Below are 26,355 nucleotides of genomic sequence, written 5' to 3'. Positions count from 1 at the left end.
TGCTTAATCCCGGCGAGTGTTAAATGACAGGCGTCTAACTCTAGATGCCTGTCATTTTACCGACGCCGGGAGACCGGCGCCCGGCATCCAGATCGAAGGGACAGCGAGCGTGGATAGCCGCTGGGGGGGGAGGGTTAGCTTTAGGGTTCCCGAGGGGGGGGACTTAGGGTTAGGCACCCCCCACGGGAGGTTAGGTTTAGGCTAGCGGGAGGGGGGGGTTAGCATTGTGCACCCCCAGGGAGGACTTAGGGTTAAGGCACCCTCCCGGGGCTTAGGTCTAGGCAGCGGGGAAGGGGGGGGATTAGGGTTAGGCACTGGGGGGGGGGAGGTTAGGGTAGGCACGCCTAAGGGAGGGTTAGGGTTAGAGGGTAGAATTAGGTTAGAGAATACTTACCTTGGACGATCGGGATTTACTCCTCTGCTGGGATGCCGCTGTCGAGATTCCAACCTCCGGGCATGGGTCCGGCGGTAAATCATGCCGATTCCATTTTTGCTTACATCCAAGTCTGCATAGACTGCATTTGCGCAAACACGCCCTCCATGAACCCTTCCTACGTGCGAACGCCCCATCACCCATATCCGCCTCCTCGGCCGTAAGCATATAAGCAATCAAAATGCGTTTGTGCCTATTTTTAGTCAATGCAAGATACACTTCGCAGGCGGACATACGCTCAACTCGCCACCAGTCCCATATTCCTGATTATAGTAGTTTCCCTGTTGGATGCCCATGGCTGGGACGCCCGTCCAGTGATCCGATAGATCAGTGTCACATTTTATGCATCTTATTACCTTGGAAGTAGAGAGCCATGACCCCACTACTAAATTGCTTTAAAACCCACAGGAGGAACGCTATAAAGAGCCTCGGATTCCGCCCTGGCAGCAGCAGGGAAGCCCTCTGAGACCCCAGCACAGCGGCAGGCTGATGGCGGTGGGCTTGCACTGGAGGGAGAGAAGAGAACACAGTATTGTAGGAAGTGGTGACTTGGTACGGTTGCATACATTATCTGTGACATGACTGTGATCTTGCAGCTGCCTTTAGCTGAGAGAGGAGGGGGCTGCCGGGTGTCAGGGAAAAGGCTGGCCCATCCTGGGAAGCAGGCGGGACCTTGTCAGGGGAGACTGTGATATGAATGTTCTGAAGCTGGAGGAAAGTATTAGGCTGTGATCAGCAGTCTGCATATAGAGTCTCCAAGTCACGTTCAGTTACAGAGGAGCCCCCTCCCCCCCTATTTTCCCTCTATCCATCTCACAGGTGCATTCAGACAAACCAGTGGCAGAGAGCAGGATGACTGGTGTATAGCAGGGCTGCCCGGGCGAGGGGGACACACAGCCCACAGACATGTCCGCACACCCAGGGACCCTGTAAAGCGTCTCTTCCTTTTTCTGTTTTTTTTAATTTTTTTTTAATTTATTTTTTTTATTTTATTGTTTTTGTTTTTTTTTTTTATCTGGAGAGGGGGGATAGAAACTCGCATGGATCATGGAAATGGACAGCACAGATGCAGCCTCTACCAAACTACACAGCTTCACGCAACGGTAAAATGCCCCTTGATTTTTTTTATTATTGCATGGACCTCTGCACCACCCTGGGGAATGCCCCTGGGAGGGCCGAAGGGGGTTTGTCTCTTCCACTCATTGCAAATGATAATGTATGCTTTCATTCTGTCAGGGAGGAAGGTAATAAGGAGTCTGATCAATGGTGTTATTTTAGGACAGTGTCACTGGAAGCCCAGTAGATTGGTGTGACATGGTGCAGGGATGGGGGGTTTATAGCGGCCAGGTACTCCATCTACCTGATGGAGTGACAATGGTTATTGTGCATAAAAGCTGACCGGCCACCTGTGTTTGCATTAGGAGTGACATTTTCAGCAGCCATTTATTATGCTGACAGTCTGCAGCATCCAGTGCCCTCGTGGAATTTTAATTGCATATGTTATTTGCAGAAGGCACTAAGCTGGATGAGGATTTATGAATCGCAATGGGCAGATTTCGCTCCAGTGAGAGCGGCTGCGTTGGCCATCGGCGCCTAGGAATCATTTCATTTGCAATTGTTTACTATTTCCTTTCCCATGTGGTGTCTGGCCGTAATTCTAAGTTACGCGTAACAATTCGCCATTTATTTAGTAACTGAATATTACCAATGTGTCACTTTTCTCAGTGTTCATATCATAGTATAGTAACCGTCAAGCGGCCACGTAAAAACCTGTAAGGCCGTCAGCGATATCGAGGCGTCACATCTAGATGAAATATTTATTCCGCTGTCTTTTTGAGTTGAGTAAATCGCACAAACACATTCGGGTGGATTGGAAGCCAGGGGTTCATTTACTTATACCTGCAGTGGTAGCCATGTTTTACTTCTGCGGTTTTGTGCGTAATTCTGATCTCCGCGCCATCGTTTTACGTCTCGTTTATATCTCGGGGCCCAATGACGGTTCAGCTTGTGTGACTGTGTTGCAGGGATGTCTTTGTTGCAGGGCTGGGATGCTGGCTGGAGGAGCTTATTAACGGGATGACCATGTTATTTCATGGTCAGAAGATTGGAGAAGGTTGAGTGCTCCAGTCTTAGGAGTAGTTTGCATCCTCAGGAGGCTCCGCTCTCTCTGACCTTCCCATGTGTTGCATTAATAGTGTTGCCACAAGAGGAAGCAGTGATGCAATTCGGCAATGTGTTCAGCCTCCTGCAGAAGAGTATTTAACCCCACTAAAATGCTTACATACATAACATAAAGCAGTAATTACCAGTAGGGAACTGGGAACCCCAGGGGGTGGCTGCTGGAGGGATGGGGGTGGCTGCTGGAGGGAAGGGGGAGTGGCTGCTGGAGGGATGGGGGTGGCTGCTGGAGGGATGGGGGGGTAGGTGGCTGCTGGAGGGATGGGGGGGTGGCTGCTGGAGGGAAGGGGGGTGGCTGCTGGAGGGATGGGGGGTGGCTGCTGGAGGGAAGGGGAAGTGGCTGCTGGATGGATGGGGGGTGGCTGCTGGATGGATGGGGGGTGGCTGCTGGAGGGAAGGGGAAGTGGCTGCTGGAGGGATGGGGGTGGCTGCAGGAGGGATGGCTGCTGGAGGGAAGGGGGGATGGCTGCTGCAGGGAAGGGGGAGTGTCTGCTGGAGGGAAGGGGGACTGGCTGCTGGAGGGAAGGGGGGATGGCTGCTGCAGGGAAGGGGGAGTGTCTGCTGGAGGGAAGGGGGACTGGCTGCTGGAGGGAAGGGGGGTGGCTGCTGGAGGGATGGGGGGTGGCTGGTGAAGGGAAGGGGAAGTGGCTGCTGGATGGATGGGGGGTGGCTGCTGGAGGGAAGGGGTAGTGGCTGCTGGAGGGAAGGGGTAGTGGCTGCTGGAGGGAAGGGGTAGTGGCTGCTGGAGGGATGAGGGTGGCTGCTGGAGGGAAGGGGTAGTGGCTGCTGGAGGGATGGGGTGGCTGCTGGAGGGAAGGGGGAGTGGCTGCTGGATGGATGGGGGGTGGCTGCTGGAGGGAAGGGGTAGTGGCTGCTGGAGGGAAGGGGTAGTGGCTGCTGGAGGGATGGGGGATGGCTGGTGGAGGGAAGGGGAAGTGGCTGCTGGAGGGATGGGGGTGGCTGCAGGAGGGATGGCTGCTGGAGGGAAGGGGGGATGGCTGCTGCAGGGAAGGGGGAGTGTCTGCTGGAGGGAAGGGGGACTGGCTGCTGGAGGGATGGGGGGTGGCTGCTGGAGGGAAGGGGGGTGGCTGCTGGAGGGATGGGGGGTGGCTGGTGGAGGGAAGGGGAAGTGGCTGCTGGATGGATGGGGGGTGGCTGCTGGAGGGAAGGGGTAGTGGCTGCTGGAGGGAAGGGGTAGTGGCTGCTGGAGGGAAGGGGTAGTGGCTGCTGGAGGGATGGGGGTGGCTGCTGGAGGAAGGGGTAGTGGCTGCTGGAGGGATGGGGTGGCTGCTGGAGGGAAGGGGGAGTGGCTGCTGGATGGATGGGGGGTGGCTGCTGGAGGGAAGGGGTAGTGGCTGCTGGAGGGAAGGGGTAGTGGCTGCTGGAGGGATGGGGGATGGCTGGTGGAGGGAAGGGGAAGTGGCTGCTGGAGGGATGGGGGTGGCTGCAGGAGGGATGGCTGCTGGAGGGAAGGGGGGATGGCTGCTGCAGGGAAGGGGGAGTGTCTGCTGGAGGGAAGGGGGACTGGCTGCTGGAGGGATGGGGGGTGGCTGCTGGAGGGATGGGGGGTGGCTGCTGGAGGGATGGGGGGATGGCATCGTCTTCTGTGCACAATAACAATATCTACCTGCATTCGCTCTAACCCGTTTTTGGCCAAGAAATAACCTCCATAGACTCTACACTGCCCCAAGCGGAGGCAGTATCATGGGAAATGGATGACGTATCTCTGGTCTGGACCGCCCCTGTGAAAATTGTACTTTTACATTTGGAACCTGACCCCAAAAAATCCAGCACTTGTCCCTATAGAACTGTCCGTTCAGATGTTAGTTACTTCTCGTTCCCATATTGCACCCACATGGTGTGCAGTGTTACAAGGAGATGTTTTGATTGGTGCATGCAGACATCCAACAAGGCTTGAAGCCTTCAAACATAGCTGCTAGTATACTGTACCATCATAGCTGCAAGTCCGTGACTTATAGAATTCTGATTATGTCAGTACTGCACAATCAGTCATTTCTGAAATTTCTGAGTAATGACAGTAAATAGTAATGGCATTACCAGGTAAAAGCCACGGTTACCGTATATTGTACTCTGCCCCCTCCCTCCAGTCAGTCTGAACATTAGTAAGATTATTTTTATCTTCAGTATCTCTATCAGAAACTACCACCAACACTGCATCACACTAATTACATCATTACCCATCTGACACAGGTACCTGAGCTATATACACATTCCTTCTATCCTCAGTATCTCCATCCTATACCCACCTAACACTACATCACACTAATTACATCATTACCCATCTGACACAGGTACCTGAGCTATATACACATTCCTTCTATCCTCAGTATCTCCATCCTATACCCACCTAACACTACATCACACTAATTACATTATTACCCATCTGTCACAGGTACCTGAGCTATATACACTTTCCTTCTATCCTCAGTATCTCCATCCTATATCCACCTAACACTGCATCACACTAATTACATCATTACCCATCTGTCACAGGTACCTGAGCTATATACACATTCCTTCTATCCTCAGTATCTCCATCCTATACCCACCTAACACTGCATCACACTAATTACATCATTACCCATCTGACACAGGTGCCTGAGCTATATACACATTCCTTCTATCCTCAGTATCTCCATCCTATACCCACCTATCACTACATCACACTAATTACATCATTACCCATCTGACACAGGTACCTGAGCTATATACACATTCCTTCTATCCTCAGTATCTCCATCCTATACCTACCTAACACTACATCACACTAATTACATCATTACCCATCTGACACAGGTGCCTGAGCTATATACACATTCCTTCTATCCTCAGTATCTCCATCCTATACCCACCTAACACTACATCACACTAATTACATTATTACACATCTGTCACAGGTACCTGAGCTATATACACATTCCCTCTATCCTCAGTATCTCCATCCTATACCCACCTATCACTACATCACACTAATTACATCATTACCCATCTGACACAGGTACCTGAGCTATATACACATTCCTTCTATCCTCAGTATCTCCATCCTATACCCACCTAACACTACATCACACTAATTACATCATTACCCATCTGACACAGTTGCCTGAGCTATATACACATTCCTTCTATCAGTATCTCCATCCTATACCCACCTAACACTACATCACACTAATTACATCATTACCCATCTGACACAGGTACCTGAGCTATATACACATTCCTTCTATCCTCAGTATCTCCATCCTATACCCACCTAACTCTACATCACACTAATTACATCAATACCCATCTGACACAGGTGCCTGAGCTATATACACATTCCTTCTATCCTCAGTATCTCCATCCTATACCCACCTAACACTGCATCACACTAATTACATCATTACCCATCTGTCACAGGTTTCTGAGCTATATACACATTCCTTCTATCCTCAGTATCTCCATCCTATACCCACCTAACACTGCATCACACCAATTACACCATTACCCATCTGACACAGGTACCTGAGCTATATACACATTCCTTCTATCCTCAGTATCTCCATCCTATACCCACCTAACACTGCATCACACTAATTACATCATTACCCATCTGACACAGGTACCTGAGCTATATACACATTCCTTCTATCCTCAGTATCTCCATCCTATACCCACCTAACACTGCATCACACTAATTACACCATTACCCATCTGTCACAGGTACCTGAGCTATATACACATTCCTTCTATCCTCAGTATCTCCATCCTATACCCACCTAACACTACATCACACTAATTACATCATTACCCATCTGACACAGGTGCCTGAGCTATAAACACATTCCTTCTATCCTCAGTATCTCCATCCTATACCCACCTAACACTACATCACACTAATTACATCATTACCCATCTGACACAGGTGCCTGAGCTATATACACATTCCTTCTATCCTCAGTATCTCCATCCTATACCCACCTAACACTACATCACACTAATTACATCATTACCCATCTGACACAGGTACCTGAGCTATATACACATTACTTCTATCCTCAGTATCTCCATCCTATACCCACCTAACACTACATCACACTAATTACACCATTACCCATCTGACACAGGTACCTGAGCTATATACACATTCCTTCTATCCTCAGTATCTCCATCCTATACCCACCTAACACTGCATCACACTAATTACATCATTACCCATCTGACACAGGTACCTGAGCTATATACACATTCCTTCTATCCTCAGTATCTCCATCCTATACCCACCTAACACTGCATCACACTAATTACATCATTACCCATCTGACACAGGTGCCTGAGCTATATACACATTCCTTCTATCCTCAGTATCTCCATCCTATACCCACCTAACACTACATCACACTAATTACATCATTACCCATCTGACACAGGTGCCTGAGCTATATACACATTCCTTCTATCCTCAGTATCTCCATCCTATACCCACCTAACACTGCATCACACTAATTACATCATTACCCATCTGTCACATGTACCTGAGCTATATTCACATTCCTTCTATCCTCAGTATCTCCATCCTATACCTACCTAACACTACATCACACTAATTACATCATTACCCATCTGACACAGGTGCCTGAGCTATATACACATTCCTTCTATCCTCAGTATCTCCATCCTATACCCACCTAACACTACATCACACTAATTACATCATTACCCATCTATGCCTGAGCTATATACACATTCCTTCTATCCTCAGTATCTCCATCCTATACCCACCTAACACTACATCACACTAATTACATCATTCCCCATCTGACACAGGTACCTGAGCTATATACACATTCCTTCTATCCTCAGTATCTCCATCCTATACCCACCTAACACTACATCACACTAATTACATCATTACCCATCTGACACAGGTACCTGAGCTATATTCACATTCCTTCTATCCTCAGTATCTCCATCCTATACCCACCTAACACTGCATCACACTAATTACACCATTACCCATCTGACACAGGTACCTGAGCTATATTCACATTCCTTCTATCCTCAGTATCTCCATCCTATACCCACCTAACACTGCATCACACTAATTACATCATTACCCATCTGACACAGGTACCTGAGCTATATACACATTCCTTCTATCCTCAGTATCTCCATCCTATACCCACCTAACACTGCATCACACTAATTACATCATTACCCATCTGACACAGGTACCTGAGCTATATACACATTCCTTCTATCCTCAGTATCTCCATCCTATACCCACCTAACACTACATCACACTAATTACATCATTCCCCATCTGACACAGGTACCTGAGCTATATACACATTCCTTCTATCCTCAGTATCTCCATCCTATACCCACCTAACACTGCATCACACTAATTACATCATTACCCATCTGTCACAGGTGCCTGAGATATATACACATTCCTTCTATCCTCAGTATCCCCATCCTATACCCACCTAACACTGCATCACACTAATTACATCATTACCCATCTGACACAGGTGCCTGAGCTATATACACATTCCTTCTATTCTCAGTATCTCCATCCAATACCCACCTAACACTACATCACACTAATTACATCATTACCCATCTGACACAGGTGCCTGAGCTATATACACATTCCTTCTATCCTCAGTATCTCCATCCTATACCCACCTAACACTGCATCACACTAATTACATCATTACCCATCTGACACAGGTGCCTGAGCTATGTACACATTCCTTCTATCCTCAGTATCTCCATCCTATACCCACCTAACACTACATCACACTAATTACATCATTACCCATCTGACACAGGTGCCTGAGCTATATACACATTCCTTCTATCCTCAGTATCTCCATCCTATACCCACCTAACACTACATCACACTAATTACATTATTACACATCTGTCACAGGTACCTGAGCTATATACACATTCCCTCTATCCTCAGTATCTCCATCCTATACCCACCTATCACTACATCACACTAATTACATCATTACCCATCTGACACAGGTACCTGAGCTATATACACATTCCTTCTATCCTCAGTATCTCCATCCTATACCCACCTAACACTACATCACACTAATTACATCATTACCCATCTGACACAGTTGCCTGAGCTATATACACATTCCTTCTATCAGTATCTCCATCCTATACCCACCTAACACTACATCACACTAATTACATCATTACCCATCTGACACAGGTACCTGAGCTATATACACATTCCTTCTATCCTCAGTATCTCCATCCTATACCCACCTAACTCTACATCACACTAATTACATCAATACCCATCTGACACAGGTGCCTGAGCTATATACACATTCCTTCTATCCTCAGTATCTCCATCCTATACCCACCTAACACTGCATCACACTAATTACATCATTACCCATCTGTCACAGGTACCTGAGCTATATACACATTCCTTCTATCCTCAGTATCTCCATCCTATACCCACCTAACACTGCATCACACTAATTACATCATTACCCATCTGACACAGGTGCCTGAGCTATATACACATTCCTTCTATCCTCAGTATCTCCATCCTATACCCACCTAACACTGCATCACACTAATTACACCATTACCCATCTGACACAGGTACCTGAGCTATATACACATTCCTTCTATCCTCAGTATCTCCATCCTATACCCACCTAACACTACATCACACTAATTACATCATTACCCATCTGACACTGGTGCCTGAGCTATATACACATTCCTTCTATCCTCAGTATCTCCATCCTATACCCACCTAACTCTACATCACACTAATTACATCATTACCCATCTGACACAGGTGCCTGAGCTATATACACATTCCTTCTATCCTCAGTATCTCCATCCTATACCCACCTAACACTGCATCACACTAATTACACCATTACCCATCTGACACAGGTACCTGAGCTATATACACATTCCTTCTATCCTCAGTATCTCCATCCTATACCCACCTAACACTGCATCACACCAATTACACCATTACCCATCTGACACAGGTACCTGAGCTATATACACATTCCTTCTATCCTCAGTATCTCCATCCTATACCCACCTAACACTGCATCACACTAATTACATCATTACCCATCTGACACAGGTACCTGAGCTATATACACATTCCTTCTATCCTCAGTATCTCCATCCTATACCCACCTAACACTACATCACACTAATTACATCATTACCCATCTGACACAGGTGCCTGAGCTATAAACACATTCCTTCTATCCTCAGTATCTCCATCCTATACCCACCTAACACTACATCACACTAATTACATCATTACCCATCTGACACAGGTGCCTGAGCTATATACACATTCCTTCTATCCTCAGTATCTCCATCCTATACCCACCTAACACTACATCACACTAATTACATCATTACCCATCTGACACAGGTACCTGAGCTATATACACATTCCTTCTATCCTCAGTATCTCCATCCTATACCCACCTAACACTACATCACACTAATTACACCATTACCCATCTGACACAGGTACCTGAGCTATATACACATTCCTTCTATCCTCAGTATCTCCATCCTATACCCACCTAACACTGCATCACACTAATTACATCATTACCCATCTGACACAGGTACCTGAGCTATATACACATTCCTTCTATCCTCAGTATCTCCATCCTATACCCACCTAACACTGCATCACACTAATTACATCATTACCCATCTGACACAGGTGCCTGAGCTATATACACATTCCTTCTATCCTCAGTATCTCCATCCTATACCCACCTAACACTACATCACACTAATTACATCATTACCCATCTGACACAGGTGCCTGAGCTATATACACATTCCTTCTATCCTCAGTATCTCCATCCTATACCCACCTAACACTGCATCACACTAATTACATCATTACCCATCTGTCACATGTACCTGAGCTATATTCACATTCCTTCTATCCTCAGTATCTCCATCCTATACCCACCTAACATTGCATCACACTAATTACATCATTACCCATCTGACACAGGTACCTGAGCTATATACACATTCCTTCTATCCTCAGTATCTCCATCCTATACCCACCTAACACTACATCACACTAATTACATCATTACCCATCTGTGCCTGAGCTATATACACATTCCTTCTATCCTCAGTATCTCCATCCTATACCCACCTAACACTGCATCACACTAATTACATCATTACCCATCTGACACAGGTGCCTGAGCTATATACACATTCCTTCTATCCTCAGTATCTCCATCCTATACCCACCTAACACTACATCACACTAATTACATCATTACCCATCTGACACAGGTACCTGACCTATATACACATTCCTTCTATCCTCAGTATCTCCATCCTATACCCACCTAACACTACATCACACTAATTACATCATTACCCATCTGACACAGGTGCCTGAGATATATACACATTCCTTCTATCCTCAGTATCTCCATCCTATACCCACCTAACACTACATCACACTAATTACATCATTACCCATCTGACACAGGTACCTGAGCTATATACACATTCCTTCTATCCTCAGTATCTCCATCCTATACCCACCTAACACTGCATCACACTAATTACATCATTACCCATCTGACACAGGTACCTGAGCTATATACACATTCCTTCTATCCTCAGTATCTCCATCCTATACCCACCTAACACTACATCACACTAATTACATCATTACCCATCTGACACAGGTACCTGAGCTATATACACATTCCTTCTATCCTCAGTATCTCCATCCTATACCCACCTAACACTACATCACACTAATTACACCATTACCCATCTGTGCCTGAGCTATATACACATTCCTTCTATCCTCAGTAAAAACGCCGCTGAGATGCTCAGGCACGCCTGCGTTTGCACCTCCACTCCCCCATTTTTCATGGCCAGCCCTACAAACGGCTTCTCCAGTCACTCACTCTGCTGGGCTATCTATGCGCAGCGAGCAAGTGCATTGTGAACTTTCTGTAAGGTATGCACATGTACACAATGCATACCATCCGAAGCAGCGAGAGCATGCATCTTAGCGAGCGGGTCTGAATCAGGCCCTGTTACGCACAAATTAAAGTGTGGCAAATCCATTGCCATCCTGGCGTTCTGAGAGGCGATGTTTGGCGCGACCGCAGCAAAGATGTGCGAGTACGCATTTCCATATGTATATTATTTGCGTAGTTCCAATAACATACTGGGCCCTGTAGTAGGTCATGCGCTTCTTAGCGATACGTTTGGCCTATATGTTGTGTAATGAAAGAAATGACCTTTCCCGTAATCTCGGTTCTCGTTGTACATTGGGTGATGTCATTGGATGAGTCTCTGGACGTCCTGACGATGGCATTAGGGGAATTTTGGGCACCCCTCTCTGCTGTGTAACAGGAATACAGTGTACTCTCTCCATTGTTCTCTCTGTGAATCTTGCAGCCTTCAATTAACGGCTACATTCTGTTCTGCAACTTTGCCTTAGAAAGATAATCTGAGTTAAGACCAGGATTAAAGATACTACAGAGCCGTGCGCAGGTCGAGATTGTGGCGTCTTCTCCTAGGGACATATGAAAATGTTGTATTTAACGATTACCTTTGGGAAGCCTACAAAGTACTTTCATAACCATCAGACAGGGCCGGCTTGGAATAATCACACAAATGATTTGTAAAAAGAATCTGCGTACAATGGTGTGAAGAGCGCTTCATATCACAGAAACTGTATGGGTGTCCGCACCGCAGTAATTCCGCTGATGACCAGCTCTGTCTATGTTGTTTTTAGACGCCAATGTATATCCATCATCCACTCAGCTCACATTGGGAGTGTTAGGTATGTTTGGGAATTCTTTCTAGACAGGTTCTGGGAGTGAGTATGGCCACCCAGGAAGTGCCTGCTCTCTTAGGAAGTGCCTGCTCTCTCAGGTAATGTCTGCTCTCTCAGGTAATGTCTGCTCACTCTGGAAGTGTCTGCTCTCTCAGGTAATGTCTGCTCACTCTGGAAGTGTCTGCTCTCTCAGGTAATGTCTGCTCACTCTGGAAGTGCCTGCTCTCTCAGGTAATGTCTGCTCACTCTCAGAAATGCCTGCTCTCTCAGGTAATGTCTGCTCACTCTAGAAGTGTCTGCTCTCTCTCAGAAATGCCTGCTCACTCTGGAAGTGTCTGCTCTCTCAGGTAATGTCTGCTCACTCTGGAAGTGTCTGCTCTCCCAGGTAATGTCTGCTCACTCTGGAAGTGTCTGCTCTCTCACGTAATGTCTGCTCTCTCTCAGAAATGCCTGCTCACTCTGGAAGTGCCTGCTCTCTCAGGTAATGTCTGCTCACTCTGGAAGTGCCTGCTCTCTCAGGTAATGTCTGCTCACTCTCAGAAATGCCTGCTCTCTCAGGTAATGTCTGCTCACTCTAGAAGTGTCTGCTCTCTCTCAGAAATGCCTGCTCACTCTGGAAGTGTCTGCTCTCTCAGGTAATGTCTGCTCACTCTGGAAGTGTCTGCTCTCTCAGGTAATGTCTGCTCACTCTGGAAGTGTCTGCTCTCTCAGGTAATGTCTGCTCACTCTGGAAGTGTCTGCTCTCTCACGTAATGTCTGCTCTCTCTCAGAAATGCCTGCTCATTCTGGAAGTGTCTGCTTTCTCAGGTAATGTCTTCTCACTCTGGAAGTGTCTGCTCTCTCAGGTAATGTCTGCGCTCTCTCAGGTAATGTCTGCTCTCTCTCAGAAATGCCTGCTCACTCTGGAAGTGTCTGCTCTCTCAGATAATGTCTGCTTACTCTGGAAGTTGCTCTCTCAGGTAGTGCCTGCTCTCTCTCTGGAAGTGTCTGCTCTCAAGTAATGCCTGCTCACTCTGGAAGTGTCGGCTCACTCTGGAAGTGTCGTCTCACTCTGGAAGTGTCTGCTCTCTCAGGTAATGTCTGTTCTCTAAGGAAGTGCATACTCTCTTAGGAAATGCCTGCTCTCTCAGGTAGTGCCTGCTCTCTCTCTAGAGGTGCCTGCTCTCCCTCAGGTAGTGCCTGCTCTCCCCCAGGTAGTGCCTGCTCTCCCTCAGGTAGTGCCTGCTCGCTCAGGTAATGCCTGCTCACTCAAGAAATAAGGAGTGCAAAGTAAAATTGTTTCCAGTGGATATTTTATTCTCATTTCTTTGCATGAGCCTAGCAAGAATAATGAATACCTGAGGAGGGAGTGAAGCCTCTCATTGGTCCTCTTGCTGACATCCCAGGGCTGCAGCCATTTTGAAGCACAGAACAACAGTGAATGAACCTCACTATGTACAGTATGTTACACACATGCATTGATGTCTAGTATCCATGTACAATAACTTGGCCACCAGGTCACAAGTTATGTTAAATATCTTCAGTTCTGGCAAGTTCCGATGTGGACACCTGTGAATGTCCCCACAGTATTTCTTTCTTAAGCTGGGATGTACTAAAGGAAAAATGCGGTAAAAACCCTGTTTTCAAGGGTTATACCGCATTTCCATATGAACTAAGGCCTGGCCGCACTTTTATCGGTGCAGAGGGTAACGCCAGAAAAACCTGGCGTTACCCTATAGAAGCCTATGGGCTTCTTACCACACCCTGCTCCCGACGGTTCGCCGTCGCCCAGCGCCAGCCCCCCACTCACCTGCTGTCCATGGTCACGGGCCCGTGCTCCTCCTGCGTCCATGTGACCAGCAGGAAGCTCCCGGGGCTCGGAGGGGGCAGGGTCCCACGGAGAACCCGTCACCCGGCGTCGGCTGCTTCGTAAAGGGCAGCCCTTATCGCAAGAGATGCCCTTTGCGATACTAATCGCATATGTTAGTACATATGCGATCAGTAAGGTTGCGGTGACTGGCGGAATGGTCACCGCTACCTTAGTACATCCCGGCCTTACTAGCAGCTTGTATTCTTCCACAGTAATGAGTAAATCTGTCCCGGCACACTCTCATCTGTGTTTCTGGAAAGTAAAGGAATAATTTGTGTAGTAAGCGGCCAGTATCTTCTGTCCTGGCAGGGACGGGGAGAGAATGGCCTTTTTTGGCCAAAGTATTTAGTGTGTAGCTTCCATCTGCCCCGTTCCTGCTGCTCCTGCTCAGCTGTTTTCTCCACCTTTCCAAGAAGCCAGTTTGTATTTCAGGAGGTAGCACAGGAGCCAACAGAGCCATCCGCCAGGGTCCTGCCAAAGTGCAACCACTGTGCACATAATCCAGTGCGTGTGTGGGAGGGCTGGACGCAGGGTAACGTGGGGACAACTGGAGAAGGGCTCAGCCTGCAGGAAAAAGTGTCAGGGAATATTGCCTTCTGGACTGATCGGAGAACATATATGTATAATATGTCAGCGGATATATGTATATACACACAAATACAGGAACTCCCACTCATTACAACTCACTATTTACTTTGATCGGTGCCAGGTGGATCCAGCATCAGAGGGAGGTGGCCCTCAGGTACAGGCATTACTGAATTGGTATCGCCAGCTGTTTATTATATCTTGTATCTGTAGTTGATTGCAGCCTTCCTCTGCTGCTTTATTATATATGTCTGGGTATGCATTCATAAATACTGCCCTGGCCTGGCGTCACCCCCCCTACACATCAGATAGGAAGACATTGGCCTGGCTGTGCAGCGCCACCTGTTGACCAGAAGCGCTAAGAGCATCAGCTTATGCTGTCTGCATTTGGTGGTCTGTCCTATTTGGACGGTTCTAAACACATCCCCCTCCTCCACTTCTGTGTAACAGCTGGATTGAATGACTGAAATATCAATCGTATCAATTGCACTGTTCTGAACCCTTTATAGCAGGACTGGCCAACCTGTTGCTCTCCAGATGTTGTGAAACTACAAGTCCTAGCATGCCCAGCCACAGTTTTTATTAGGGTATGGTAAAACAGTGGCTGGGCATGCTGGGACTTGTAGTTTCGCAACAGATGGAAAGCCACAGGTTGGCCAGGCCTGATTTATAGCCTATATTTCCAATAGATTATATCAGACTATTGAAGAGTTTCAGCTCAAACATAATCGAGCTGTCATTGGGGCGAATTCAGGAATGTGCACTAACCCAATGGTAAGAGCACATCTTCCGATACTGCGCATGTGCCTACATACCTACTCTCCCATTCTAGCACCTACTCTCCCATTCTAGTACCTGCTCTCCCATTCTAGCACCTACTCTCCCATTCTAGCACCTACTCTCCCATTCTAGTACCTGCTCTCCCATTCTAGCACCTACTCTCCCATTCTAGTACCTGCTCTCCCATTCTAGCACCTACTCTCCCATTCTAGTACCTGCTCTCCCATTCTAGTACCTACTCTCCCATTCTAGTACCTGCTCTCCCATTCTAGTACCTGCTCTCCCATTCTAGTACCTACTTTCCCATTCTAGTACCTACTCTCCCATTCTAGCACCTACTCTCCCATTCTAGCACCTACTCTCCCATTCTAGCTCCTACTCTCCCATTCTAGTACCTACTCTCCCATTCTAGCACCTGCTCTCCCATTCTAGTACCTGCTCTCCCATTCTAGCATCTGCTCTCCCATTCTAGCATCTGCTCTCCCATTCTAGTACCTGCTCTCCCATTCTAATACCTGCTCTCCCATTCTAGCACCTGCTCTCCCATTCTAGCACCTGCTCTCCCATTCTAGCACCTGCTCTCCCATTCTAGCTCCTACTCATCCATTCTAGCTCCTACTCTCCCATTCTAGCACCTACTCTCCCATTCTAGCACCTACTCTCCCATTCTAGTACCTGCTCTCCCATTCTAGTACCTGCTCTCCCATTCTAGCACCTACTCTCCCATTCTAGTACCTACTCTCCCATTCTAGCACCTACTCTCCCATTCTAGCACCTACTCTCCCATTCTAGTCTGATGTCCTCTGCTCCATGACCTCATACAGGGCCAACTTACGGCAATTTTCCTTTAGACAGTGACCAGAAGCTCTTCATACACAGGTTATATTTCTAAAAAAATATATAATGGATCGATATATAATGCGTGGTATCACATAGTGTGTACCCAGCTTTAGACTCGATACGTCCTCACCATACACCGGTTCTGTCCTGGGCTGTATATATGTATCCTGTGTGCATTACCCATGAGACCGCTCCCTATACGTCCCCACCATGCACCGGTTCTGTCCTGGGCTGTATATATGTATCCTGTGTACATTACCCATGAGACCGCTCCCTATACATCCCCACCATGTACCGGTTCTGTCCTGGGCTGTATATATGTATCCTGTGTGCATTACCCATGAGACCGCTCCCTATACGTCCCCACCATGCACCGGTTCTGTCCTGGGTTGTATATATGTATCTTGTGTACATTACCCATGAGACCGCTCCCTATACGTCCCCACCATGCACCGGTTCTGTCCTGGGCTGTATATATGTATCCTGTGTGCATTACCCATGAGACCGCTCCCTATACGTCCCCACCATGCACCGGTTCTGTCCTGGGTTGTATATATGTATCTTGTGCAAATTACCCATGAGACCGCTCCCTATACGTCCCCACCATGCACCGGTTCTGTCCTGGGTTGTATGTATGTATCCTGTGTACATTACCCATGGGATCGGTCCTTATACGTCCCCACCATGCACCGGTTCTGTCCTGGGTTGTATATATGTATCCTGTGTACATTACCCATGAGACCGCTCCCTATACGTCCCCACCATGCACCGGTTCTGTCCTGGGCTGTATATATGTATCCTGTGTGCATTACCCATGAGACCGCTCCCTATACGTCCCCACCATGCATCGGTTCTGTCCTGGGCTGTATGTATGTATCCTGTCTGCATTACCCATGAGACCGCTCCCTATATGTCCCCACCATGCACCGGTTCTGTCCTGGGCTGTATATATGTATCCTGTGCACATTACCCATGAAACCGCTCCCTATACTTCCCCACCATGCACCGGTTCTGTCCTGGGCTGTATATATGTATCCTGTGTACATTACCCATGAGACCGCTCCCTATACGTCCCCACCATGCATCGGTTCTGTCCTGGGCTGTATATATGTATCCTGTGTGCATTACCCATGAGACCGCTCCCTATACGTCCCCACCATGCATCGGTTCTGTCCTGGGCTGTATATATGTATCCTGTGTGCATTACCCATGAGACCGCTCCCTATACGTCCTCACCACGCATCGGTTCTGTCCTGGGCTGTATATATGTATCCTGTGTGCATTACCCATGAGACGGCTCCCTATATGTCCCCACCATGCACCGGTTCTGTCCTGGGTTGTATATATGTATCCTGTGTACATTACCCATGAGACCACTCCCTATACGTCCCCACCACGCATCGGTTCTGTCCTGGGCTGTATATATGTATCCTGTGTACATTACCCATGAGACCGCTCCCTGTACGTCCCCACCATGCATCGGTTCTGTCCTGGGTTGTATATATGTATCCTGTGTACATTACCCATGAGACCGCTCCCTATACGTCCCCACCATGCATCGGTTCTGTCCTGGGTTGTATATATGTATCCTGTGTACATTACCCATGAGACCGCTCCCTGTACGTCCCCACCACGCATCGGTTCTGTCCTGGGCTGTATATATGTATCCTGTGTACATTACCCATGAGACCGCTCCCTGTACGTCCCCACCATGCATCGGTTCTGTCCTGGGTTGTATATATGTATCCTGTGTGCATTACCCATGAGACCGCTCCCTATACGTCCCCACCATGCATCGGTTCTGTCCTGGGCTGTATATATGTATCCTGTGTACATTACCCATGAGACCGCTCCCTATACGTCCCCACCATGCACCGGTTCTGTCCTGGGCTGTATATATGTATCCTGTGTGCATTACCCATGAGACCGCTTCCTATACGTCCCCACCATGCATCGGTTCTGTCCTGGGCTGTATGTATGTATCCTGTGTGCATTACCCATGAGACCGCTCCCTATACGTCCCCACCATGCACCGGTTCTGTCCTGGGCTGTATATATGTATCCTTTGTACATTACCCATGAGACCGCTCCCTATACGTCCCCACCATGCATCGGTTCTGTCCTGGGCTGTATATATGTATCCTGTGCACATTACCCATGAGACCGCTCCCTATACTTCCCCACCATGCACCGGTTCTGTCCTGGGCTGTATATATGTATCTTGTGTACATTACCCATGAGACCGCTCCCTATACGTCCCCACCATGCACCGGTTCTGTCCTGGGCTGTATATATGTATCTTGTGTGCATTACCCATGAGACCGCTCCCTATACGTCCCCACCATGCATCGGTTCTGTCCTGGGTTGTATATATGTATCCTGTGTACATTACCCATGAGACCGCTCCCAATACGTCCCCACCATGCATCGGTTCTGTCCTGGGCTGTATGTATGTATCCTGTGTACATTACCCATGAGACCGCTCCCAATACGTCCCCACCATGCATCGGTTCTGTCCTGGGCTGTATGTATGTATCCTGTGTACTTTACCCATGAGACCGCTCCCAATACGTCCCCACCATGCATCGGTTCTGTCCTGGGCTGTATGTATGTATCCTGTGTACATTACCCATGAGACGGCTCCCTATACGTCCCCACCATGCACCGGTTCTGTCCTAGGCTGTATATATGCATCCTGTGTACATTACCCATGAGACCGCTCCCTATACGTCCCCACCATGCACCGGTTCTGTCCTGGGTTGTATATATGTATCTTGTGTACATTACCCATGAGACCGCTCCCTATACGTCCTCACCATGCACCGGTTCTGTCCTGGGCTGTATATATGTATCCTGTGTACATTACCCATGAGACCGCTCCCTATACGTCCCCACCATGCACCGGTTCTGTCCTGGGCTGTATATATGTATCCTGTGTACATTACCCATGAGACCGCTCCCTATACGTCCCCACCATGCACCGGTTCTGTCCTGGGCTGTATATATGTATCCTGTGTACATTACCCAGGAGACCGCTGCACGCCGCTCTTAGATAGCAGAACCCGGCTGGCACAGTCTGTCCGGGAGGAACAACGCTCCCTCATCCCCCTGCCTACCCCACGCCGGCCACTTTACATAAGTGTTATGTGAGAGGCCTGACAGCCCAGCGTTATTCAAATCGCCAAACGCATTTGTTTGTGAATGTCCCAGTCATTTGTACCGGGCACAATCATTCTCTTGGACGTGCACACAGAACAATGGGGGCAAATATAACCGGGATAATGTACAATAAAATGGCAAATACAGCGACTAAAAACATTTCTGAGCAGTTAAATGATAATCAGAATGAATAGATGACGTGAAATGAGACCAAAAGCAGCATTTTTAGTTCTGTGTTGTACTTGTCTTTGATATGTCGCTAGCTGTGAAGTATCTAGTCACTGACTAACGCTGGGTACACACCTGGGCATCCAGGTGACCCCCCAGCGAAGCAATGTAACCATATATCGCATTGTAGTTCACACTGCACGTTCCGATTCTCTCACTCCTGCTTCCTACCCTTAGCTCCCCTGACACTGGCTCGTTCCTTATGTCTCCCCATTCCCTGTAGACTGTAAGCTCTATGAGCAGGGCCCTCCTCCTGATCTCATTACCTACTATTACCTCTTGAACACCAGTTACTCTAAACCTCCTCCTTGGGCTCTCTGCCCCTGGTCTCCACTCCTCCCTTGTTGTCATGTCTTCAGACGACCTCGACCCGTTATCTCTGTGGCTGCGCCCACACTAATAGCTACGCTGAATATTTCCATTGCACCCCTTGCATCGGTGGCTGTGTTGAGAGTTGAAGTGGTATTTGTTACTGTCGTAATGTACTCTGGGCCTAATTCAGAGCCGCACGCTCTGACAGAGCGCTCGCTCTGAATCAGGGCCGGCCTTCTGTTTTTTTAGAGCGGCCTCCTGGCTGCTCGCATAGCTGTGGGTGACCACCCACAGCTATAGCGAGCGGCCAGGAAGACCATCGTGACCATCGGGCTTGCGACGAGACCCTTGTGGTAGGATCTTGTTGCCGCAAGCCCAAGATTGCTTTCGGCTCTAACAGAGCCGAGAGCACTCCCACTGACATCACTTGTGATGTCAGTGGGGCCGCCCCCAAACGGTAGGCGTTCTCATGGGAACGCCTCCGTCTGGGCAGCCACGCCCCCGGCCCGCCCACCAAAGGGGGCGTGCTGTCACTCAACATCGACAGGACGTCCCCTTTGGTACGAGACCCGGAGTGACGGATTGCCCGTCGCTATCCGGGTCTCGCACATGCGCACGACGGAGCCTGCTCCGTTGTGCACATGCGCACTGGTCCACCATCGACCCGCTTGCGAGCGCTAAGCGCTCGCGAGCGGGTCTGAATCAGGCCCTCTGTACTGTACAGTTTACCCTGTACTGTCATTCTTTTACCCTCTGTACAGCTTATGGTGCCCTATAAATATAGTTTATTATTACTAAAAAAATAATAATAGAATATAATAAGCTAATGTGCAACACATCTGATGGGAAGATGCGACCACCCAAATCATCATACGATAAATTGGATGGTTTTCAGGGTACACACTATACGATGGTCATTCCAAACTGATGCAGACAATAACAGGGGAGATTTATCAAAGGGGATCCGGTCTATAGATAGACAGTAAAAAGGTCAACAGTGTCTAGATAGACACCAGGTGTTTGCCAGTCAATAGGTCGACAGGGACAAAAGGTCGACACACTAAATGTCAACATGTAAGAAAGTCAACGGGTAAAAATTGTCGACAGGGTCGACCAGTCTACGCAGAACAAAAGCAATAGTTGACACCCTTTTTATGGTTTATCTTGTAATCCACACCCTTATCAAAGCTTGGAGAGAGATAAAGTGGAAATATATAAAGTACCAACCAATCAGCTCCTAACTGTCACTTTACAGGCTGTTTGAAAAATGACAGTTAGGCAGGCTTGCCTTACCTCCCGATTTGGCCGGGAGCCTCCCGAATATCCGAATTGCATCATCGCGGCCCCGCCCAATGCTTCACAATGCCGAAAATAATGCAGTTGTGAAGAGGGGGCGGGGCCACGATGATGCAATCGCGCAGCCCCGCCCCCAAAGTGTCATGACTGTCCGGACACGGCCACCGCTGTTAGCCGACAATCAGCACCCTCCTTCCATTGTCGGCAAGTATGCAGTTAGGAGCTGATTGGTTGGTACTTTATCAATCTCCAAAGTTTGATAAATCTCCCCCATCGTATATATTGTGTACCCAGCTTTACCCACTATGTGGACAATAGTGACACCCACAGGTCTTAGAGAAAATGAAACAATGATGAGGAGGATCTCCCTAGATAAACCATTGTTCTGGAGGAAAACAAAAGTACTATATTAACAAAAATAATCTGTGTTGTTCCTTTTTATGTAGTTAGTTATATTTATCCGTATTGTTAAAACCTGATATCTTCCTTTTTATTATTTTTGTGGTGTAATCCTCTTAGTAACATTAAACATAAGAACATTCACAGGACAAGATCATTCTGTAGCCTAGGGGTAGGCAACCTGTGGCACTCCAGCTGCTGTGGAACTACACATCCCAGCATGCCCTGCCGCAGTTTTAGCATGCCCTAACAGTAAAACTGTGTCATTGCAAGATGGGATATGTGGTGCCACATATTGGCTACAGCAGGGGTAGGCAATCAGAGCATTAGAACAATCACAGGACAAGATCATCCTGTAGCCAATTGGAGCATTAGAATACTTACAGGACTATACCAACCTGAAGCCAATCAGGGCATTAGAACGCTCACAGGACTAGACCATACTGTAGTCAATCAGAGCATTAGAGCAGTCACAGGACTAAACCAACCTGTATCCAATCAGAGCACTCACAGGACTAGACAAACGTGTGGCCAATCAGAGCACTAGAGCAGTCACAGGACTAGATAAACCTGTAGCCAATCAGAGCACTCACAGGACTAGACAAATGTGTAGCCAATCAGAGCACTAGAGCAGTCACAGAACCAGACTAACCTGTAGCCAATCAGAACACTCACAGGACTAGACAAACGTGTAGCTAATCAGAGCACTAGAGCAGTCTCGGGACTAGACCAGCCTGTAGCCAATCGGAGCATTAGAGCACTGACAGAACTAGACCAACCTGTAGCCAATCAGAGCATTAGAGCACTGACAGAACTAGACCAGCCTGTAGCCAATCGGAGCATTAGAGCACTCACAGGACTAGATCAACTTGTAGCCAATCGGAGCATTAGAGTACTCACAGAACTAGACCAGCCTGTAGCCAATCGGAGCATTAGAGCACTCACAGGACTAGATCAACTTGTAGCCAATCGGAGCATTAGAACACTGACAGAACTAGACCAGCCTGTAGCCAATCGGAGCATTAGAGCAGTCACAGAACTAGACCAGCCTGTAGCCAATCGGAGCATTAGAGCACTGAGAGAACTAGACCAACCTGTAGCCAATCAGAGCATTAGAGCACTGACAGAACTAGACCAACCTGTAGCCAATCGGAGCATTAGAGCACTCACAGGACTAGATCAACTTGTAGCCAATCGGAGCATTAGAACACTGACAGAACTAGACCAGCCTGTAGCCAATCGGAGCATTAGAGCACTCACAGAACTAGACCAGCCTGTAGCCAATCGGAGCATTAGAGCACTGAGAGAACTAGACCAGCCTGTAGCCAATCAGAGCATTAGAGCACTGACAGAACTAGACCAACCTGTAGCCAATTAGAGCACTGACAGAACTAGACCAAACTGTAGCCAATCAGAGCATTAGAGCACTGACAGAACTAGACCAGCCTGTAGCCAATCGGAGCATTAGAGCACTCACAGGACTAGATCAACTTGTAGCCAATCGGAGCATTAGAGCACTCACAGAACTAGACCAGCCTGTAGCCAATCGGAGCATTAGAGCACTCACAGGACTAGATCAACTTGTAGCCAATCGGAGCATTAGAACACTGACAGAACTAGACCAGCCTGTAGCCAATCGGAGCATTAGAGCACTCACAGAACTAGACCAGCCTGTAGCCAATCGGAGCATTAGAGCACTGAGAGAACTAGACCAGCCTGTAGCCAATCAGAGCATTAGAGCACTGACAGAACTAGACCAACCTGTAGCCAATTAGAGCACTGACAGAACTAGACCAACCTGTAGCCAATCAGAGCATTAGAGCACTGACAGAACTAGACCAACCTGTAGCCAATCGGAGCATTAGAGCACTCACAGGACTAGACCAGCCTGTAGCCAATCGGAGCATTAGAGCACTGACAGAACTAGACCAACCTGTAGCCAATCAGAGCATTAGAGCACTGACAGAACTAGACCAGCCTGTAGCCAATCGGAGCATTAGAGCAGTCACAGAACTAGACCAACCTGTAGCCAATCGGAGCATTAGAGCACTCACAGGACTAGATCAACTTGTAGCCAATCGGAGCATTAGAGCACTCACAGAACTAGACCAGCCTGTAGCCAATCGGAGCATTAGAGCACTCACAGGACTAGATCAACTTGTAGCCAATCGGAGCATTAGAACACTGACAGAACTAGACCAGCCTGTAGCCAATCGGAGCATTAGAGCACTCACAGAACTAGACCAGCCTGTAGCCAATCGGAGCATTAGAGCACTGAGAGAACTAGACCAGCCTGTAGCCAATCAGAGCATTAGAGCACTGACAGAACTAGACCAACCTGTAGCCAATCAGAGCATTAGAGCACTGACAGAACTAGACCAACCTGTAGCCAATCGGAGCATTAGAGCACTCACAGGACTAGACCAGCCTGTAGCCAATCGGAGCATTAGAGCACTGACAGAACTAGACCAACCTGTAGCCAATCAGAGCATTAGAGCACTGACAGAACTAGACCAGCCTGTAGCCAATCGGAGCATTAGAGCAGTCACAGAACTAGACCAACCTGTAGCCAATCGGAGCATTAGAGCACTCACAGGACTAGATCAACTTGTAGCCAATCGGAGCATTAGAGCACTCACAGAACTAGACCAGCCTGTAGCCAATCGGAGCATTAGAGCACTCACAGGACTAGATCAACTTGTAGCCAATCGGAGCATTAGAACACTGACAGAACTAGACCAGCCTGTAGCCAATCGGAGCATTAGAGCACTCACAGAACTAGACCAGCCTGTAGCCAATCGGAGCATTAGAGCACTGAGAGAACTAGACCAGCCTGTAGCCAATCAGAGCATTAGAGCACTGACAGAACTAGACCAACCTGTAGCCAATCAGAGCATTAGAGCACTGACAGAACTAGACCAACCTGTAGCCAATCAGAGCATTAGAGCACTGACAGAACTAGACCAACCTGTAGCCAATCGGAGCATTAGAGCACTGACAGGACTAGACGTGTTTTGAACACACACGTGATGCACATGGCACCTCCCCCCACCACCATCTTGTCTGTACCCCCTCCCTCCTCCTCTATTATTCAATCAAGTATTTAAAAAATAATCACAATTTTCGGAAACCAGAGAACCTCTGTCCTAATCTACGGGACCTGTTTGCTGGAGACAACGCTTGCCCAGCGGGGCCCCGAGCAGCTTACGTGCTATCCACAGCGATATACGGTCTTCATATTGGATCACGGTGCATTAAGTGTCATCATTTTCCTGTGTGATCGATTACACCTGTAGGGGTCTATCCATCAGGGGCCTCCAATATGTCACATGATACATGTCCTCACCTCGGCGTGTCCGCATCAAAACACGCGCTCCCTGACCGGGAATTACAGTCCCCGTCCCCCCCCAAATCCCGCACACACTCCGATCCTACAGAACCACCTGCAGAACGTATTGTACTAACTGGGCTCTGCATGAGCCAGGAGTGGTTATGATATGGGCCTGTTCCCTGGATGATAAACGGGGTTATTCCTGATAACAGCTGGGACACAGCTCCGGTGCTTCCCTCTGATCCGTGTTCTGTAATGAGTAAAGATAATATTACATGTTCTCCCAGCACACGTCATACGTGTTCCAGTTCCCGGTCTTTTTTTTTTTGTCCCCAAATGAATCACTGTGACATGGTATCAACAGTAATGTTATTTTCCCAGCGACAATTCAGTGCGTAATAAACAATTTCTAAGTAGCTTCCAAACGCAGCTGTTATGTCAGTGTAATTGACGTGGAGGAATGAACAGGAGAGAGGAACAAATCGTAAGATATTCTTACGCAGATCGAGCGATTGTTTGCCAGTGCGCGTGTGTTTAATTCGCAATGCGCCCACGCCGAGATTGCTTTGCAATTACGTACGCACAGAGGATCCACTTGCAAAGTGCGTGACAGGTAGTTGCAGGTAACGGGGGTGGTCACAAGATGGCTGCTTGATGTGCGCCGATGTTACCGATATTTACGCAGGTACGTAACACCATATGCAGATAAGAAGACGGCAGTGGGCGTCCCTGTGCTTGGGTGATATTTGCAACCATTAGCATATATTCGCATCTGCCTTGCGTACATAACCGCGATCGCAGTAGCGTCCATCTCTGAATGAGGCCCTGTATATGAGCAGTGTATATGTACAAGTACGATATTTTTTCTCTCCTATATAATCAGAATGATCCGTATGTTCATTTACTGTAAGTTACCTTTATCTATTGGCCTAAAACCGCGCCCAGCATAAATTACACCCACATACGCATTTCTTATTGCTATTATTATAATTATCTTTTATTTTTTAAGGCGCCCCAAAGTGTGCGCAGCGCCGCACAGGAATGAACATAAAATCGAGCAATAAGCAGAGTATTATTAATAACACTACCAGCGAGAAACC

General features: G+C 47.9%; 1 protein-coding gene across 5 annotated transcripts in view; it reads left to right on the top strand.

Annotated features, from left to right (window-relative positions):
• GARNL3 (GTPase activating Rap/RanGAP domain like 3) overlaps positions 1-26,355 on the top strand; it is a 310,087-nt gene that overhangs the window by 116,711 nt on the left and 167,021 nt on the right. The window contains exon 1 of one of the 5 annotated variants that reach the window (XM_088453569.1): positions 1,268-1,536. The exons of the other annotated variants lie outside the window; for them this stretch is intronic. Within the exon in view, the coding sequence (XP_088309695.1) occupies positions 1,481-1,536 (56 nt within the window). The 5' untranslated portion in view covers positions 1,268-1,480. Of the gene's footprint in view, positions 1-1,267; positions 1,537-26,355 lie in introns of those variants that run through there. 5 annotated transcript variants of the gene reach the window in all.

The sequence above is a fragment of the Taudactylus pleione genome, unplaced genomic scaffold (assembly GCF_031769625.1).
Source record: "Taudactylus pleione unplaced genomic scaffold, aTauple2 ptg000583l, whole genome shotgun sequence".
NCBI classification, from domain to species: Eukaryota; Metazoa; Chordata; class Amphibia; order Anura; family Myobatrachidae; genus Taudactylus; species Taudactylus pleione.
The sequence above is the reverse complement of the archived record's forward strand: the minus strand, read 5'-3'. Positions and strand labels throughout refer to the sequence as shown.